The sequence below is a fragment of the Rhamphochromis longiceps genome, linkage group LG6, assembly GCF_057381845.1.
Source record: "Rhamphochromis longiceps isolate RC_006_pf linkage group LG6, R_longiceps_female_GT1.1, whole genome shotgun sequence".
In the NCBI taxonomy this organism is placed as follows: Eukaryota; Metazoa; Chordata; class Actinopteri; order Cichliformes; family Cichlidae; genus Rhamphochromis; species Rhamphochromis longiceps.
Window position 1 is genome coordinate 22265911 of NC_140562.1, and position 20459 is coordinate 22286369.

General features: G+C 38.6%; 3 protein-coding genes across 6 annotated transcripts in view; 1 reads left to right on the forward strand and 2 right to left on the reverse strand.

Moving 5' to 3' along the window:
* Positions 1-124: 124 nt before the first annotated feature.
* cyp2u1 (cytochrome P450, family 2, subfamily U, polypeptide 1) lies at positions 125-5530 on the reverse strand. The gene is made up of 5 exons (XM_085409742.1): positions 5011-5530; positions 3673-4323; positions 3020-3181; positions 2698-2865; positions 125-2616 (listed from the first exon to the last, which is right to left on the reverse strand). The coding sequence occupies exons 1-5, from the start codon at positions 5405-5407 to the stop codon at positions 2417-2419; spliced, it is 1578 nt and encodes a 525-aa protein (XP_085265868.1). The 5' UTR covers positions 5408-5530; the 3' UTR covers positions 125-2416.
* A 751-nt stretch (positions 5531-6281) lies between these two features.
* Positions 6282-18466, reverse strand: sgms2a (sphingomyelin synthase 2a). 2 transcript variants are annotated; one of them, XM_085408545.1, is made up of 6 exons: positions 18327-18466; positions 12017-12520; positions 11251-11368; positions 9373-9526; positions 8203-8369; positions 6282-7411 (listed from the first exon to the last, which is right to left on the reverse strand). In XM_085408545.1, the coding sequence occupies exons 2-6, from the start codon at positions 12463-12465 to the stop codon at positions 7226-7228; spliced, it is 1074 nt and encodes a 357-aa protein (XP_085264671.1). In that variant the 5' UTR covers positions 12466-12520; positions 18327-18466; the 3' UTR covers positions 6282-7225. The 2 variants fall into 2 exon arrangements, with proteins under 2 accessions (XP_085264671.1, XP_085264672.1); XM_085408546.1 differs by having other exon boundaries at positions 18331-18455.
* A 501-nt stretch (positions 18467-18967) lies between these two features.
* Positions 18968-20459, forward strand: part of papss1 (3'-phosphoadenosine 5'-phosphosulfate synthase 1) — a 34166-nt gene continuing 32674 nt past the window's right edge. For all 3 annotated transcript variants that reach the window (XM_085409755.1, XM_085409753.1, XM_085409752.1), the window contains exon 1: positions 18968-19223. In XM_085409755.1, coding sequence (XP_085265881.1) covers positions 19164-19223 — 60 coding nt within the window. In that variant the 5' untranslated portion in view covers positions 18968-19163. The remainder of the gene's footprint in view (positions 19224-20459) is intronic.

Genomic DNA, 20459 nt, shown 5'->3' on the forward strand with positions numbered 1-20459 from the left:
CCATCTTGCTCCGGGGTCAGACTGTGGATTTCAGAAGTTTGATGTCAAATTTTTGTGTGTTTGCTGGTTGTTTTTTTTTTTTTTTAAATAAAAAAAAGAAATGCGAAACCTAAGCAACAGTTAATACATTTCACAAGTCTATAGAGTATCTAAGCACATTTTAGTCTTCAATTAGATTTATTAGGGTGAGTAACCCTTTACAGTAAGTAACGATCATTTCTGTTAAGTGACACACACACGCACTCACCCAAAACTGCCAGTCCGCCATTCATTTTTATTTATTTTTTTCTATTTGTTATTTTTTTGTTAATTATTTCCCAACTTAATTCGGAAATTGCGAGTTAATGACTCAAAATTTCGAATTAGGTATCCTATTCAACTAGCTAGAGACCCTGTAATTCCAAGGAACTTTGTAAATCGAAAATTTAGTAAAATTTTAAACTTTTGACTTAAATTTCAACTATATTAATTCAAGATAAAAAAAAAATAGGGATGTTTTCTTGGTGGAAACGTGCCTCAGTTTAAAGCTGCATTATGCCATAAAAATAAATTGTGTATTTTAATTAAAGCTATGTCAGAAAACAAATATTGAAAATTATATTGTGTTAATCAGTAATAGCAATTGTCCCTGACTAATATGGCGACTGTGTTAACGCATCCTTCCAAAGAGATGTGCGGCAAGCGGAAGTGCTGGCGGTCACGTGATCACAGCCGGTTCCGCTTGCAATCGTGGAGTTGTACTACTGCCATCTTCTGGGTTTGATTACATTAGAAACGATCTCGGTCTGTATCATTCATTCTTAATTTCTACATGTTGTTTATCAGTTTATGGGTTAAATTTCTCAATTTATGCAAACGAAGAAGAAGGCACCAGCTAGCAATTTAATATGTAATGAACTCTCACATTGTGTTTTCCTGAGTCCAGAGTTTGTGGTTGTCGAACAAACAGTCCTTATACCCGACCTTTTTCAGTGGAATGTGTGTGTGTTTTTCTATTTTTGTTAAGCCACCTAACACTCACCTATGTATCATTAAATGATAAAAAAAAAAAAAAAACAGCATCTAACTTATTCAACGAACCAGTGTTATAGCTACATGTAATAGACGACTTATTAAAAATACATTTTAAATTGGTTCTCTCCTAAGTTTAGGCACTGTTAGTAACAATACATATTTTTTTCCCATTTCTTTAGCTGAATCTATGAAAAATGGAAAAGGTAAAAGAGTTTGACAGACATTAGAAATAGTATTTTCCATCACTAAGGTGATTCCCAAAGAGCCATTAGCTTAAAACTTGACATATCGTAGCATGGCGTGCAGTGTATTCTTAAAAATAAATAAATAAGGAAAATGAACACGCTGAGGACAAACAAACAAATAAAGCAGCAGGTCTAAAAACATCTGATGAATAGTATCTGAAAGTCATGTTTTTAAGAAACAGGAAACAAATGCAGCTAAGACCTGACACAGGAGAGATGGATGCGGCACATCATATTTCATCCACTGTTTGCCATAGTTTCATCAGAAATGTTGTCAGTGGAAAGCTGGTTGTCGAGAAGCCATTCTTATGAAATAGAAACAAAGGAAATAGGCTCACGTATGCCAAATCACACAAGAACTGGACCGAAAATCAGTGGTAACAAATTTGAAATAATTAGTTCAAACCATCACCAATATGAGGTTGTCAAAAGAGATGTACAACTTTACAGAGAATGGAACAAAAGGCAAAAACATCCAAAGAAGAGCTCTGGATGTCGTTCAAGGAGCCTGGAGAAGACTGGTGAAGACTACTTAAAGAAATAACAAGAAAGCTGCCTAAGAGTTCAGACTGTGTTGAAGAATAAATGTGGTCCTGTCAATTATTGACTTTCAAGGATGCTAGAATTGTACATATTACATTTTTACATATAAACAGCTGTTCCATGTACTTTCTTTTTACACCTCTAATTAAATCTTTGCATTCATTTCCCTACCAAAATATAATGAAATGGGGGGTGGCTCAAGACTTTTGCACATTGCTTTATGCTTGCTAATTTCTATGATGCAAAGCAAATCATGCAATAAAAGGATAAATATTAATACAGTTATTATCTTATGACTTTTAAAATTAGAGTCATCTCGCAACACTGACCTTATTTAAATATTTTTTTTACATGAGATAAGCCATCACTTAGTACTGCAGTCTCAATATCAGTTATTACTTTTCAAATTTCTGTTCACTCAGCAACAGCTTAAATCATCCACATAATCCAGATGGTAATGAAAAAATAAATTATCTGGGATTTCAGTCAAACAGGAGCACCCTTCTCTAATAAAAAAATGTGTCTATAAACTTCCTATATATTTAGATCTCTCCAGGAGAATAAGATCAAAATATTTTCAACTTTTTGTGAAGTCCTTCATCAGAGTTTCCTTGTTACAGGACGTCAGTTTCACTGTTGCGAGCAGTCACGCACACAGTGAATGGGCAAGGTGCTAGTGTCAGTCCGAACCGTCCGTGCAGGGGAGGTGGACGCTTTCCCTCTGGGAGCCTGAATTTGAAGGCCTGCAGTAAGCTGGTGACCGTCAGAAACAGCTCCATCTTTGCCAGCTGTTCACCCATGCATACCCTGCGACCTGAGACACAACAGTGAAATCAAATTTATGGATCAGTGTTTATGTTTCACTCATATGGATCATATAAGTAAGAAGGCATACCAATCCCAAATGGTATGAAGCACTCTTTCCTGAGCAGCTTTCCCTCATTGTCCAAGAAGCGTTCTGGGTTAAAACTGTCTGCATCATCCCACACAGTGGGATCTCTATGGACAGACCACAGGTTGGGCAAAATGACAGTCCCTTTAGGAATAGTGTAGCCTCTAAACTCTGAAAAAGAAAAGAAGAACACTTTGTTTAGAGCTTGGGAATTAGACAAATTTGGCAACAGGCATCTGCTAGGGTGGATCCAGGGTGCTTGAACAGTTATGTGCAGATCTGTATGAAGGTTATGTGGAGATTAAGGGTCACAGTTACTGTTTACCTGTTGTTTGTGAGGCCATGTGAGGAATAGCCAGGGGAACTGCCACAGTCATTCTCTGCACTTCCATAATGGTGGCTTCAGTAAAAGGCAAACTTCCCTTATCAGTCAGAGACGACACCCGATCTTTGCCCACTACTTCATCAATCTCTGCATGGACCTTGTCTTGAATCAACACAGCAGGAGAAAGGGAGGATTAAGGATGAAGTCCACATCACATCAAACCAGGAAAAAAAACGGTCTTATTAGAACTTGAACTTGAAGTAAAATGCAGCAGTAAATGCATATTTTCATGTGCCAATCTATGTGCACGTGCAACAATTGGAGAAGTGGTTAAATACACAAGGAGGCCAGACATGTTCATGTATTGAAACCAAAAAGCGTCCCAGACGTGGGTTCCCGCAGAAGATTCCCAATTCCCCCCACATAAAAGTTTGTTTGGCAACCTAAAATTTAGTCACAATACTTACATATGTTGCCACTGTCATTTATCAAAATCCACTTGTTTCAAATCAGTGAAATCACACTTAAAGTGGTATTTCTGACACTAAATGTGATTTTCCCAAAACTGCTGTGGAGTCCAAATGAAATGATTTGATTTCACAAACACATGCACTTTGCAAAGGATGGACTTTACTGATTGCTGCCATTTTTACCTTGGATATCAGGGTATATGACCATATAAAGCAGAGTCCACAAAACCGAATTGGTGGTGGTGTCAGTGCCAGCAATGAAGAGGTCTCCTATGATATAAAAGAGATAATCCTCTGTGAAGCTGCTGTCCTCCTCTCTAGCATCTTGCTGGGCCAGCATCTCCATCAAGTACATGTCTGTGAGATCCCTTGGATTGTCGGCATCTAGTGTTGCGCGGTGCTTTGTAATAATCCTCTTAAGAAACACGGTGATGTCTCTTTCCACCTGACGCAACTCTCTGAAAACTCCAAAAGGCAACCAGTAGAGCAGCGGGAAAACGTTGATGAGGACTGCTGGGCTGTTCATGCAGATCTCCAGTCCTCGCGCCATCAGGTCCAGCATGGTGCGGAACTCGCGATCCTCGTGGTGGAAGCGCTGACCCAGGATCAGTGTGCAGATGACGTTTGACACAGCGTTGCCAATTAGTGGACTCGGGTCCACACCAGCGCCACCACACTCCTCATTCAGCCGCAGCAGCTCTGTTTTGATTGTAGCAAGGCCTTCCTTAATGCAAGGCTCTAGACTTAGCTTCCCCAGACCAAAGCTGCGGAGTGTGGTGTGGCAGAACTTGCGCTGCTTTCGCCATACTGACCCGTAAGGTGCAAAGACGATCCCTGAAGTTCAGTTATACCAGGAAAAAAAGGACAGCTTATGTCAGCGTGTATGTCATTGTTATTTTGGCTACTTAACTAGACTCTTAAAATTGTAGAATACCTAAAAACTTACATCTCGTAAGTTATGGAGGAGACTATCAAATCTACTGTTTAGACTGACCCTCAATCCCGCTTGGAGAATTTAATGTGGTAAATAGAGCCTGTTTAAGTTACAGGCTTATCAAGTTCAAATGTGCATTCATGCATATTAATTGTAGATTTGCAGTAAATGCAATATACTTCCAGTGAATCCTAAAGGTTAAAGAGAAACTTCAATTTGAAGACAACTGATCAGCTATATTCTATAATTTTATGAATAAAGCAACTAGCACTCAATCTCACAGTGTGTAATTACTTTTTGTTAGGCATAATGTAATAACACTGAGGGGGAGACATTACAGTTGTGCTCAGAAGTTTACATACACATATGAATGTGACAGTGAGGCTTTCCAACACTGTACCAGCTGTCAAGAAAAACAAACAAAAAACAAAAACTTTTATTACACTAACCAAAGGCAGTGAAACCTCTCTATTCTAACGCTTATCCGATTACTAGATTTTTTATGGGTTATTATTACACGGTTATAGCCTTATTCAACCGATAACCTACAATAACAGTTGCTTAATTTAATACAAGAACTTGCTTACCTTTGCGTTTAGTCAGGATAGTGACGGTAGGGATGTCTGGCCTGTCGGAGAACACCTCCGGATGGTTTGAGAGGGCATCCCTGACCGCTTCATAGCCATTGAGCACCACGATAAGTTGACTCCCTACAAAAAGGCTGTATATGTTACCATAAACTTTAGCCAATTCTGCCAGACCGTCAGTGGGGTTTATGATCCGTTTCCTGAGGATACCAGAGGGTACGAGAAAGCCGCCGAGGTTTCCGACCACTGGCCATGGCTTCGGACCTGGCGGAATGTTTTTATATCTTAAATTCCGCTGTTTTTGATAAAGAGCAACCAGCGCCAACGCGATTATTATTAAAGCCGCAACGTTTGAGTTTAACAGCAAGGAGTCGTTCAGGCCTGAGAGCGAAATCATGACGTCAGCGTTCAAATTAACTCAAAGCTGTTAGTTGATAATACATGTCCAGGACTGAGCACTCGGACACCACGAAGCTGCTATTTATTTGTTTTACAGACAGACGCTCACGCTCTTCCTGTGTTGTTGTGGCAGGCCAAGAACAACGTGGTACCGCTACTGGCTTCCTATTGGCTGACAGTGCTTCCTCCTATTTTGATTGGCGGCCAGCGGTCATTGGCCTTTAGAGCCATTAATTCTGTCTTCCAGGTTTGGCAGTGGCACAATTCTCGGTTTTATCCATTTTGAGGCTTTATTTTTCATTTTATTTTACTTTTAAAAAAAAAAAGAAAAAAATACTTTTTCACTTTTTTGGCAAGTAAATCAAATGTATACAAAGAGCTGCGCTGTCAACACTTATATGCAAGGCATCTAGAAAGTAGCTCCAGATAGTCTCATATTTCAGCCATATGCCATAGTGAGTTCAATTCATTTTCCACCTCAAGATTCTACACACACTACCTCATCATGAAAAGTAAAAAAAGTAATTCTTGTAATTCAAATTTATTTAAAAAAAATTTTTTTTTAAATAAAAACACAACATGTACTTAAGTATTAGCAGCCTACGGAGCCCCGCAGGGGACATGGGAGAAAAAAAAATTAGGGAGAAAAAAAAATTAAGACGGACTTTTGCGAGATCTCGCAAAACTCCAACAATGGCGGCAGCTACTTAGTTGTAATATTACTCTTTCTGGGTCACAAAATACACTTTTAAGATATTTTGAGGCGTGAATGTAGTTGTGTAAACGTCAGATACCTGCTCGGTTTACAAGACAACACATATTTGCAAAAGTGCTCCGATGTTTTTGGAGATCTGACACCCACTAGCTTGAAGCTAACGGGAGGTAGAGACCTACTACAGCCGGGAGGAACACCGCTTTCCCGGCACATCGTGCCTCGACCTCCCGGTCGGCTTCGAGCTGGCGGCCTCCGAAGAATGCGGCTAAAAGTCTGTCTTAATTTTTTTTTTTCTCCCTAATTTTTTTCTCTCCCATGTCCCCTGCGGGGCTCCGTAGCAGCCTTTGTCTGACAGTAAAAATTTTATTTCTTTTTAATTTTTCATCAGTCAGAAAGTTGAATTTCAAATTTTTCATGTTTGCAAAAACAAGAGAGTTTTTGTTTTTAATGTGGATTTGATTTAATTACCATGTGCCCAGAGGAAGTATTTTCTGTTAACCTGGAGTTTTTAAACAATCTCCTCTGATGAAGTGTTCAGTGAAATAAAAGCAACACTCTTATGCTTTGGTAAGGGTACATTTTAATACAAAGTTACAATGATAAGACTACAGCTGGGATACACAGTCAATGCTACTTAAATTAATACAAAATTAATAATAATAGAGAAAAAAAAACCCAAATATACCTAGACTGATAATGGCAGCTTTGGTACACCTATAGACATTTAACAAACTAAGGCACCTTGTGACTTGAGCACATTAATATCACAATGAGAGAAACCCTGACAAAATGTACATATACCAAATGAAATACTGCAACAAAACTGCAAGTAGGCATCATAAAAACTGTCCATTTATCAAAAGAAATTGACCAGGAGCAAAATCAACTTTATCATTTACGGAAAAAAAAACCCCAACTTACAGGACTTGAACTTATAAATAAATCACAGTGACAACAAACAGAGATGGTATGATTATCTTCTTAGACATACTCGTATCTACACATTTGGTATCAATGTTTCTGCCCAGTAGGCAAGACTTTGATGAATGAATACCACCTCGGTGGATTATCGAGCAACACTGCTGCCATATCCGGGTCATATTACTCCTCTCGTGTGCTCTGTACCATGGAGTACTTCTTACAGGGATTCTTCAGGCAGGAAGGAGGCCAGGCTATGGGCCAACTGTATGAACACGGCACTGCGGTCTGGACGTTCCTCTCCAAGAAGTTAAAGAGTGGGTTCCACCAGGTGTTGGTGAGGTAGTTATTGGGTGAGCACTTCAGGGTCTGAAGAGAAGACCGAAAAAAAGTTCACATTAGAGTAACATCATTATGTCACCCAAATGTCTGTGACAGAAGATTGTCTGATGTCTATGAAGCCCGTTTCCGCCACAAAAAAAAGGATCCATAACTCGAAATTTCAAGTTACTTTCTCGAAATGTTGAGTTATTTTCTCAACATTTCGACTTCTTAACTCGAAATTTCAGGTTATTAACTCAAAATTTTGAGAAAAGTAACTTGAAATTTCCAGTTTAAAATTTATATATATATATATATATATATATATATATATATATATATATATATATATATATATATATAAAATTTATATATATATATATATATATATATATATATATATATATATAAAATTATATATATATATATATATATATATATATATATATATATATATATATATATATATATATATATATATAATGAATGAAGGACCTGAAGGGAGAAAGCATAATGCTTGAGCCAAACAACAACAATAAATTGTGGTCAGTGTGCCAAGCATATTAATCAATTCCATCAACAGTGCTTAAAATTTGTCCATTAGAGGGTGTAATGTATCATTGTAATGGTGCAATGACATAGAATTACACCCAGATGCTTTTGGCACAGTTTAAAAATACTTGAGGAATTGTAAGCATATATAATAATATATATCATTTCCTATAAACAAAAGCAGTAATAACTAATAGCTCCCCACTGCCCCCCACAACAAAGTGGACCCAGTGCCATTAGGAAAACAGTCCTCCATGCTTGAGGAGTCCTGTGTCTTTTGATCAAACCTGTAAGTTAGCCATGGTGTGGTACCACCAGAACAGACGGGAGGTGATAAAATATGCCACGACCACATCCACACTGTAGTGCTCATGAGCCACCAAGATGCACACCACGCCCACAGCACTCAGGAGCCAGCAAACGAGATGGTACCACCAAAAGGACCGCGGCGAGTCTTCGGGGGAAGCAGGAAAGACAAGATTGCTGTCAGTATTTATTTGTAAAATGTTGTTTTTTCAATTTACTGAAGTCTTATCAAAGATAATGTAGGAAAACATTAGCGAGCCAAGGGTGATGGATAGTATTCGGTTAAAAAGATCTCTCATATTCCGTGAATTTAAAGCAATTAACTTGGGAGAAGCTTTTGTTTTCCTCCCACCAAAGAACATCTTTGCTTCATTTTGCAAGGCTGAATTAACATCATCACACCACAAAGATACAGCATGTTGCATATTTTGCTTACAGTAGAATGAAATAACGGGCCTTTATACCGGAATCACCATATTATCATACACATCCAGAGCCTGAAGAGAGATTACTATTCAGAATAATATACTGAGATGGATGACATGGTAGCTTTTTGTTCATTAGGAAGCAAATTGCAATGGACAAATGCCAAGATACCACTGTTTACATCTAGTATACTGTTGCACCTCCTCACTAATGTCTTTGAATGTAATGATGTTGATCTGCTCTTGCAAAGTGCTGAAAAGTATGGTTGCAGTTTTTTCTTGTGACTTTAATCTCAGAACAGCTTCTTCATTGTCCTGCTAAAATTCTGACTTTATTTATTTTGCTTCCATAAGTAAAATCTTAGTAACAGTAAAAACTAAGACACATGCTATTTTGAAACATTTGACTCCCCCCCCCCCTTTTTTTTTTTTGGCCAAACACATTTTTATCAACCTTTAGTTACCAATACAGTACATATCCAGAAATACACGGCTTTAAAATAAAACATATACTGATTGTTTTTGTGGTCAAACTTTTTAATAAAACACTAAAGCAAGCAACAAATCAGCAACTGTCAGTTATATGTAGCCTGTTAGCTCCTGCTAAGAAAGCGCTCTATTTCATAAAAGCTGAATGAGTCCAATGTAGTTCATGTATTATTCATAGAGAAATCCCATAAATTCTCCCACACACGGAAGCAAACAAGCATTACTTTGAGTACTTACACTCCTTAATGAACAAATAGGTGAGCGTGAGCATCACAGTGTGCCCACTGTAAAGAAAGTCTCCACACAGGAGATGGGAGTTTGTAATGGAAAGCCCTCCACCTGAAATCAGCCGCAGGACTCGTTGAATTTTCGCATGGGCGTCTCCGTGAAGCTGATGATGTAACGAGAGAGATAAACACAGGATCAGAGGTAATATTGAGACAGAGGAATTATTTTCACTACAGAATAAATGTGAAATGGAAAAATAAGCTAATCTTCACATTTGAGAACCTAGAAAAAGAGAGTTATTATTAGTATTAATATATGTTCACCATTCACTATGTTAGGTACACATGTTAAATTCCTCATTAACACCCATGTATAATCTTCTAATCAAATAGAGGCAACCCAGTGCATTTAGACATGTATACATGATTAAGATAACCTGCTGAAGTTCAAACTGAGCATCAGAATAGGGAAGAAAGGTGATTAAATGATATGGTTGATAGGACCAAATGGCATGGTCTGAGTATTTTAGAAATTTCTGACCCACTGGAACTTTTCCACACAACTATCTATAGGATTTTTTTGAAAATGCCTTGTTGATGCCAGGGGTCAGAGAAGAATGACCAGACTGCTTCTAGCTAATAGCAACTTAAATAACCGCCTTCTACAACCAAAGACTGCAAATGAGCATCTCCGAATGCGCTACAACTTCATTGGCTACTGCACTAAAGACCATTGTTCTCGTAGTGCTGTAGATCATCCTGTTCGTAACAACAGGAAACTGAGACTACGGAAGATTGGAAAAATCTTGCCTGGTCTGTAAGTCTAAATTTCTCAGACAGTTAGTTCAGAATTTGGCGTTTAAACTGATCTCTTGAACGTGATAGTGAGTTCACTACACTCAACCATGCTCCACAGTCACCAGATCTCAATCCAGCAGAGTACCTTTGGGATGTGGTGGGACACAAGATTCACAAATCTGCAGCATCTGTGTGAGGTTATCTAGTCCATGTGGATGAAAAATTGTGAGAAATGTTTCCAGTTGAATATGTGCCTCGAAGAGCTAAGCCCGTTCTAAAGGCAAAACAGGGTCCAACCTGATCCTAGCTAGGTGTACCCAACAAAGTTAACAATGAGTGTATATTTTCTGATAGATAAAATATTGGATAAATTCTCCAAAAAAAGCTGAAAATGTAAATAGTTAAAAGTTGAAATGTAAAAAGTTGGTTTTTATATTATGTGATATATTTTTTACATTTTATGTGGAGTGAATAAATAGAAGTATATTTACGGTGGCCCCTAGAGACAAAGCACATACAAACTCCAAAACACGTACGAACTCCAAAACACGTAAAAACTCCAAAACACGTAAAAACTCCGAAGCACGTAAAAACTCCAAAACACGTACAAAACACAACAGAAGTGCTCCACGATGCTAATCGCAGTGTTGAGCTTTTGTTACCTAGTGGCTACACAAGCCAGGAAGTACCAACAACCACACCTAAATAAATGTAAATGTAAATTAGATTTTTCTGTTAGACCTGCTGCTCAAATTATGCAGGATGTTTCCCTTCCTAAAGACAGCTGACAGCTTTGACCCTCAATCCACAACATTCCCAATTCTTAGGAAAAGAACAACTACTAAATTGTCTAACCTGCAAACCTTTTTGCAGTATCCAACCAAAACAACTGCCAGGAGCAGATGTTTTTGTTCAGACACTAATGCACCTCAGTATTGTTGATGTCTCAAGGCAATAAAAACCTAAAATGACTTCTTTTTTTTATAGCTGCTTTTCCAGAGTGGCTGTGCAAGACAACTAGTCCCAGAGTGCATCAGAGTGCACAGGCGAGAAATGACGAGTAACACTCTGATGCTTGCATGCTTCTTACCTTCGGAGCGCAGGTCATGTGCATGCCAGGTACAGGCAAGGTGGTAATATACATAGTGACACAGCGGTATAAATACAGGGTGCCAATGAGGAAGAAGAACCGTCTACATGCTATTGACCTACAAGAAGAGAGTGTGACACAGAGGTATAAATGATGGCGTCTGCCTGATACATACAGTTTTTACAGTCACTGGTATTAATTGTGAAAAGGTAAACTTCTTTGATAAAAAATGAAAAATCTATCAAAGTATACAAAATGCTAATGACTGGAGGCAATTTAACTCCGTATGATCAATCAACGCATCAAATATGATAGCTCCTGTTCAGCCAATTGAACTGAGGTTAAGCCGTGACGGTAAAACTTGTGATTTTACTTGCACTGTCAATTTAATTATGTCTTAGTTCCCACAAGTAATTTCATGTAGAAGACTACATGATGTAAATTCATCATTTTTCAGCTGGATTAAAATGATTATAGCCTGGTACTTAGCCTGTACTCAGTTTTAAATCACAAAGACTGCTTTCTAAATGAACAGCCATACAAGAGGAAACTCCAGTGTTGAAACGGCCGGAAAATGATTTTGATTTGATCAGAAGGCTCAGTAATCTGATGAACTTCCTGAGTTCATCACACATGCAGACGCGCAGATCACTGACAAGTTTCAAGGGTTGGTTGTCACATACAGTATACACAGCAATCGTGAACAAATTGAAAAGAGAAAACAAATAAAAGAAAACAACATACAGTTAATGCTGTTGGTTCTTACTTGTATCTAAAGAAGAACAGCTGTATCAACCAAATGGTCAGCAGCACCATCCCATTGATCTCTGTTACTGTAAATGCCCACTTGACTCTGTCAACATAGTCAAAGAACTTATCAGGGAGGGGCGGGCTGCTTTCTTTGGGTGGAACCCTCTCGTGGACCACTGTGATTACAACTGTTGTCAGGACCAAATTAAAACCAGCATAAAAGAAAGCGATTATTGTCTTCCACCACTCCATAGGCAGACGATTGACCTTGGACTCCGGCAGGGAGATCTTCACGTAATCATTATGCCTGCCTATGCCTTTCCGAAAGCTCCTCTTTGTATCCTCTCCACCCGCTGCATGGACGGGGCAAGTTTTACCGCCGTTGGGCACCGCGGCACCCTCCATTCCTGGGTTCGTATTATCAGCGGCTGAGTCTCTCGCATCCACGAGCTCCTGTGATGCCATGGGTGCCTGCACTGTCCATGCACAGACAATGTGGCTCTGGGCTGAGGCTTTATAGCTGTGATGAGAGAAAACAAAAGGATTACACTGACAAGCGGTTAGGTTCGGAAAGCGTGTGCAACTGTCATTTGTACAAGACAGAAAAGTACAAACAAGTAACGAGAGCTGGAAAACACTCGGGTTTACGTTTATTTTTGCTCTTCCTTATTTTAGGAGTAATCAATGAAGACATGAATGTTTTATTGACACAAAGTCTTGGATTCCACTGGATAAAACGTCCATTTTAATCTTAAAAAGCTATTTTGGAGTTTGTGACACAAAGCCAAATGTGGTTGTATGAGTTAATGCTGCGAGTTATACTTTCCATTTATTGGACATTCACCAGAAGCACTCAGGCAGTTTTCTGTTTGGACATTCAATCATCCTTTTTTTTTTTAGTACTTCTAAAGTCTTTCCATTACACTGCTGTAGATTTTTTTTTTCTCAGCGAGCAACTGCTATGGTCATTCCAGTCAGTGTATGGTCAAACATTACCTTGTTGTTTGCAAAACTGGAGAAGAGTTAGTGAAGTGTTTGTTGTTGGGCTATTTTCACTTAATGACTGTGAGAGTACACTACAGCACTGATCATTTTCATCCTTTGACATCCAAAAGGTAACAGCTCCTTTAATGGACGTGGAGGTTATTGCAATCAGCCCTGAAATGCATCACAATAAAAGTCATCTGGGATACATACATGATGTTATGTTTACTTAGAAACCTATCAGTAGGATAAAACATGGGATAGAAATAGAGCGTGGCTGGATACAGGAGGCCTACCCAAAGTATCAGTTTCCTCGGATCAATTTTGAGGAAAACATTACTGCTGGAGAGAAAGCATTAGAGCAGAATGCCCTCTGACTAACCCACACAGGATTCAGTCTGTGTTATGTAACTGATGGAGGTCTGAAGAACACAAAGTCTAACAGGCTTTAATGGTTTATAATAAAGGGTTATAGTGGGATTTAACAGTTGGAGGTTGGGGGGACCCTAAATTCTGGTGTTGCTGTGCAGCACAAATAAGTCACATAAAAATCTGTATTATGAGCTCCAGTAGATTTGTGATCTTCATGGACAGGCTTTGGTCAGCTCACCTGCTACTGGTGATTCTAAGCTTTACTTCTCTTTGTGGATTTAGCCAACTGGATGCTGCTCTATAAAAGCAGATGTTACCTGACCTATCACAGCTGCTTTCCAGCCCTTAGCTGGTGTAAAGCTAGCATAAATGTGGAATTTGGCAAGTCCCAGTAAAGAACATCATTTTCTTACATTCAAAGGATTAAAGTGCTGCTAGAAGTAAGCTCTATTAAAACAAAGCATCCAAATTGAAAGTTTAAACACAGTTATTCACTTACAGCTAAATTTACTGTCATTTCAGTGGTTAACTGGAACATAAAACAGCATGTCTTGAAAAAACTTTCACCCTCTGGAAGTCACATTTTTCCACCATCTTTGGTTCTTAAAAAATGATCCCATATATTTCAGCTTGGAATTCTTTCAGTTCCGTCTCTTTCTCCCTCACAATATTTCGGCTGCTACCCAGGACCTAAGATAGCAGCGTCCACAAATACAAGAGTCCAGAGTCCATCACAGTTATGCAAACTACCGAGTTTAGTCTGTGGTCATCGTCCTGGATTAACATTAAATGTGTTTTTAATCATTTAACGGCATTTTTCACTTTTAAATAACCAAGTCACATTAGCGACACGCGATGTATGAATTCACCGTCTGATTGAAGCCAGAATGTCAAAGACACTGACTCATCTGGCTCACGATCTGTCACACTTCACATGATATTGTAATGTGTGAAGTACAGAAAGGAAGTTATAAGTTTCATTGTCTTTGGCTGGTTGTACTGCACAAACTAATGATGATTAAAAGTTGCTGAGAGGTCAAGGAGACTCGATCATCGCTCCTGCGGATGGGTAAACTATATTGAACTTTACATGTAAAGTTAATTATCCACAGTAGTACTATAATTTCCCCCAATCAGTCATTACCTCCCTTGTCCTCTCTTTCTTGCATTTATTTTCTAAGTAAAGTGAGCTCTACCTTTAGCCTTTAGCCTGTCTGGTAATATTCACTAAACACTGCACTAAAAATAACCTGCAACTTTATAATTTTTTGTTTTATTTATTTAATTTTATTTTTCTCCTTGTTACTATGTGGAGTGGTATATTCTGATTGTAAATTTGTTGTTTGGTTTGGGTTAGGACCGGAGAGAAATGTTAATATTAGTTTGTTCCCTGATTTTTGGTGCCCACTTGTAATATAAGTTGGATTGTAGATAGGGGGCAGGGTTTAATAAGAATATTTTCTTCTTCCTGCTCCTTTTCACACATGGTTGTAGTGCTTTGTTGATAGAAAGTGTGGTTGGTTTGTTTGATCTGTTGTACCAAGTGTGAAATAAATAAATAAATAAATGAAAAATGAAAATGAAATGAAATGAAATGAAAATGTAGACTCTGGACAAGGTCAACACAACAAAGCAAACATTATAAGACCATCGTAATGTTAGTGACAAGGCTTTATGTATCTTTTGGTTTGGTATAATGCAAGACGTGATTCACTGTATCATTTAGAGGCAGTGTGGTTGAGCACAAACCCTAAGGAACTATTCATTCATTCTAGTTTAAAGCAGTCTCAGGTGTCAATAAACAACAATGTAAACACATATTAAATGCTGTTGTTGTTGTTATTTGTTTGTTTGTTTGTTATAAGAATGAAAGGGGGGCTGTTATCTGTGACACATGTTTTTATGTGGTTTTCTGTTTCCTAGACGATTGCACTATATACACTGCACACGGGTGTCAGCGGACCCGTTTTCCTGTCCCCTTCCCTCCCCAGTGTGCCAACGACAGTATTTTCCCACTGGCCAGAGCACCAGAACACTCATGGGATGGGTGGTGATGGAAACCTGGCATCAAAAAACTATTCCACATGGTCACAAGCCATGATGGATAACTTGGCCGCCAGTACTCACCCAAGCTATTTCAAGACAAGTCACTCAGTTGTCTCAAAGGCTGTATTTTACTCCAGGGGAACCAGGCTTTCAACTCCATTTTGGGCCCGTCATAATGATATGCTTGCCTTGTTGTCCAATCATTTCTGTCTGTGCATCATGTAGCTAGCCTTCAATAAAGGAAAGCGGCGGCCCTGCCTTGTAGGAAGGGACGAGACCAGGGAGTTAACTTTATGTTATGAAGTTACTAAAACGCTTCTCTGTGTTCAGAAGTAAAGCATTTCTGGAGTTTTAGCTTTACTGTTTCGGGACATGAACACAAAAATGTGTTAAAGAAGTATCTCATATAGTTGAGATTTTGTAATAATCTGTGTGTAGTAGTAATCTATGATAAAAAAGAAATGTCCAGATAGGCTTGCAATGATGGGAAAAAAAGCTAATCATTCACACGGGGGTATCTACAGCAAACTCTACATATTTTATTTGTTTTTATTTTTATACCAGTTTCCCTTATTGATGAAACTCCCAAGGTATTTGCTGATGTATAATGGAAACAAAAACAACAATAATGACACTGCAACAATAATTAATATTAATATAAGTTAGTACTGGTAGCTGGAATAGCAATAATTCATTGCTCTTTAAAAAGAGTAGAAATACTACAGACTCAGAGTAAAAATTCAATACTGGAAGTAAAAGAAATACTGCCTTCAACATCGTGCCTAGATAAAACCAGATAAATATTATGAGCAAACGGAATTAATGTTTAAATACTCTTTAAGTATTTACTCACTCTCATATCTCAAGTCTTTGCTGTTCCAGATAAATGGTCCCAAATTGTTAATTATTAATATTAATATTTATCTGATTGTAAGTATTGATGCATTAATGGGTAACTGGGCTTCTTCAGCCTCAGAAGTACCTGTGCCCCCAAACAAACTCGCTTTGCAACGGTCAATATACAAATTCATAATGTGTGAAGTAACAAAATGTGTGACATAAACTCTTATTAGCTAAATTAATTTAACTAAAAATAATAAAGTAAAAATAACTGAGTTCTCTGTTGCTGAAATGTGTAACATCAAGTAAGAGAGAATAAGTAAAGTAAATGTCAAATGGGTTCAGATAGGGTAGATAGACACCCTCTCTACTTCTTAAACTAGCCTTTAAAAAGTCTTGACAAAGTTTATAGTTTAGTCTGGATCAGGTGACCCTGAACCATCCCTTAGTTGTGCTCTTACAGGGTAAGACTGCTGGGGGACTTCCAATGATGTGCTGAACATTTCTTCTCCTCTTTTTTCTCTCTTCCCCCTCAGCCTGTCACAGCAGATTGCTGCACCTCTCTGAGTTTGCTTCTGCTAAAAAGGAGTTCTTCCTCCCCACCATTGCTGACTGCTTACTCACAGGGGAATGTAGGGATTTTACTTTATAGTACAAAAAACTTTAAGATGACTGTTGTTGGGAAGTAAGAGAAATACAATCAAAATGAAGGGAAAATGAAAGTTTGTAAAAATGTAAGAAAGCTTCTTTAGAATAAACGATGTTATTGTAAACTATTAGTTATTAACAACATGTACATATCTATCTATAGATGATAGATGTGCGAATCATCAGAGACCCGGCGCTACAGTATTTAATATTTACAATACTTCACTCATGATATCTTATTACTGCCATTTGTTTTTAAATTTTGCAATATGCGGAGCATAGCAATAACCTATATTGCGATTTATCACCTTTTGTCAACTGCAAATAACGTCCTTAAAGCTAAGCTTTGACAGTATTTACTTTATCCAATAAGATAAATATTGTGATACTATGCTGTATCTCTCTCCCTGACTCCTAGTAAACATGGTATCCCAATAATGTTAATCACAGAGCAAATGTTTGAAACATTTCTGTCCTGTAATAGATCTCACGACTACTAAACAGCACTAGTTTAACATCTCAGTTTGCTCACCGAGACACGTAAGTATTAATTTCTTACTAACAGAACAAGCCATTGTTGTTTTACTTCTGGTATAACACATCCTATTCCACAGAGCACATGTAAAAATAGCCTCAGAGTACTTTTCTGGCTTGCCTGGCCACATTTGGGGTGGATTCTGGCAGTAATGTCAGGTTTGGGACTGGGTGTCTCCCAAGCTTCCCATATATATATAAGAGGGTGGCAGTCTGTCACATGTGATGTGTGCGGCACAGCTGGTTTTTGAAGTTTACTTTTGGGGTGTAGCACAGTGGCCCCACACACAGTTTGAAACACTAGGTTAAAACACAAGGCTACTGGGTGGGGCAACAGGTCATTACACGTCCTGTAATTAAGCCTTGTCGTTTCAAGTCAAAGCTAATGCAACTTGGAACAGAGAAGTGAATTATTAAAAATAGAATTAAAGCAAGGCCAAGGGTGCAAGGAGGCCAAAACTACTTTGTATACTTCAAAAATAGGCCGCCTAATTTGCATTGTGTGGACTTGGTTTTTTCACTGCAGCCTATGTCACCTGATGTTTCATCGTCATATAAAAGCGAAGCCTTCCAGCTCATGCAAAACGATCTACGGAAAATAACTTTTTGCATCAATATATGCAAATAAATGAAACCTATACTATATACAACATCAGAGACAGTCCACGTACGTTTACTAGGAGTCATACCTACAGTACATTTCTAAAGCTGTAAACAAGAAAAGGGGGAAAAGTTAAATGTCATCACTAAAGCAATATTCATTTATTCCAACACCACATAGCTTGTTAACATCACAATTACTGTAGCCTTTTAAACACATCTAAGCCAGCATATAGGCTAACGATGAGAATGCGATCTCTCTGTATTTAGATTCACATGTTGCACAGTTCATAGCATCATACCTGCCTTGCTCGGGCCTCTTCCCGGAGTTGCAGTTCCTTAAATCCCCGTTGCTGTCTGCTCGCCGCTCCTCTCGGTCTGGTCTGTTACATTACGCCACAGAGCCGCTCGCTTTTGAGGGAGCGCTCCTCCCTGATGCTGCGCGTATTTCTCACACTGATTCAGCCTCAGTAAGCAGCTTCCTGCCCAGCATCCCCTTCAAATCACACCAGCAGTCCTATAATCAGCGTACGCACCACCCTGTAGCTGATTGCAACTGCAAATAGCTGTTCTATTTTTATTAAGTTTACCTTTTTAATTACAAACCCCTCTTTTTTTCCAGTTGCCAGCGCTGTTATTTGTATAATTACACACATGACCAGGTTGGTAATAATAACCTACAGATTTTATTTTATTTTTTTAAACATAAATATTTGAAATGACTCCTCGAAAACATCTATTTACTTTTATTTATTTATTTTTACATTGTTTTTTTTTTTAAATGTATTTTCACACTTGCAGGTTGCGGATCAGTTACGTCTCCGAGTCAGCTATTGCGCGAAAGGAGACGATGACGAAGCAGAACTGACACCAGGTCAGTTTTTCTGGAACCAACCAAAGACGGAGGAAACGCGTCACTTCTTCGATGGTGACGTGGCAGCTTGGAAAAATACCTCTTCCCGGTTGTTGTGCTAGATAGGCTGCTCAGCTCCGGTCTCCTCCATCCGCTAGACGCACCTGACCCACGAACAGATACCTCTACAAGTAAATAAACCGGGTTAGGTGTTGTATTTGCTTTTTTTTTTTGGTTGTTTTTCTAAATAGGTACCGTTTGAATTAGCTGCTGACTGCTGCCAGGCATGGAGACTCTCGGCAACTCGAACAAGAAACAGAAGCTAACCAACACTGCTGAAAGCTGGGTGAGTTTTTTCTCTCTCTCCCAAGATGTGTTAATTCAACGCACCGTTTCATTATATCCGTCCACATCCACAAACAAGTTGCTTCTTCTGAGCTAACTGCCTAACAGGCTCAGTAAGCTAGTTAGCGACACTTTTGTCACACGTTAGTTGCAAGCTAAAGCTAGTCTTACGAGTAAAGCTTTGGGTAATAAAAGTAATCACGAATCAGCTGCTACCACCCCCGGTAATGAATGCAGGGGCTTTGACTGATTTGAGTTACAGCATTTCCAGGTGTGATAACATTACCTTGGTGGTACAGGCAGACTGTGCTGTGCTTCTTTGTGTAATTTCTCTGCTACATAACGCTGCAGCACAGTATTGTCATTCATCACCGTCTTCCACATTTGAACACACAATGTAATTTCAAAAAAACACAACAACCCGAAATTTTCTATTAAAGCTTCTGAATTGTTAAATAATTGCCTAAATAATCTGTCATCTGTAATCTGCAAATAATTTATAATCTGTCAAACATGTCTCAAACATCAATGCTATAAAGTTATTTTGAGCCAGAAAGAACAATCTTAACACCTTTCTTTCTAGCCAAAAGGGCAGCAGAAATTGCAACAAGTATAAAATGCCACAGTCGTGTAGAGATATTTGAAGTGGCTGAAAAGGACTGGATTGATTGACAACCCGGGAAATGAATTGCAGCATGAATATTTCATCTTTAAAAATTTCTGATGTATTCAAGATGAAATAAGAAGTTTTGAGAGGAAATGTGGACAAAATGAAGCGAGGTGGAGGTGTGTCGCAGGTTTATCTGGTTTGAATGTCACACACTGTTGCAGCGCTGTCACAGCATGGTACTAGCAGTGTGTATCCTGTAGCTGCAGCTTAACATGTGGCAACAATAATAATGGATAAACAAGAACAGTCACCCGATGAAGCCAACAGAACCACATCATCCACGAAAAGCAGAGATGAGATTCTGAGACCACACTGTTTTTAGTAAATTAGGAAAGTTTTTGCATTGATTAATAATGTAAATCATCCTTACCTCCTGCTCTGCAGTTCAATTCAATTTTATTTATATAGCGCCAAATCACAACAAAAGTCGCCTCAAGGCGCTTCATAGATACAGAGAAAAACCCAACAATCATATGACCCCCTATGAGCAAGCACTTTGGCGACAGTGGGAAGGAAAAACTCCCTTTTAACAGGAAGAAACCTCCAGCAGAACCAGGCTCAGGGAGG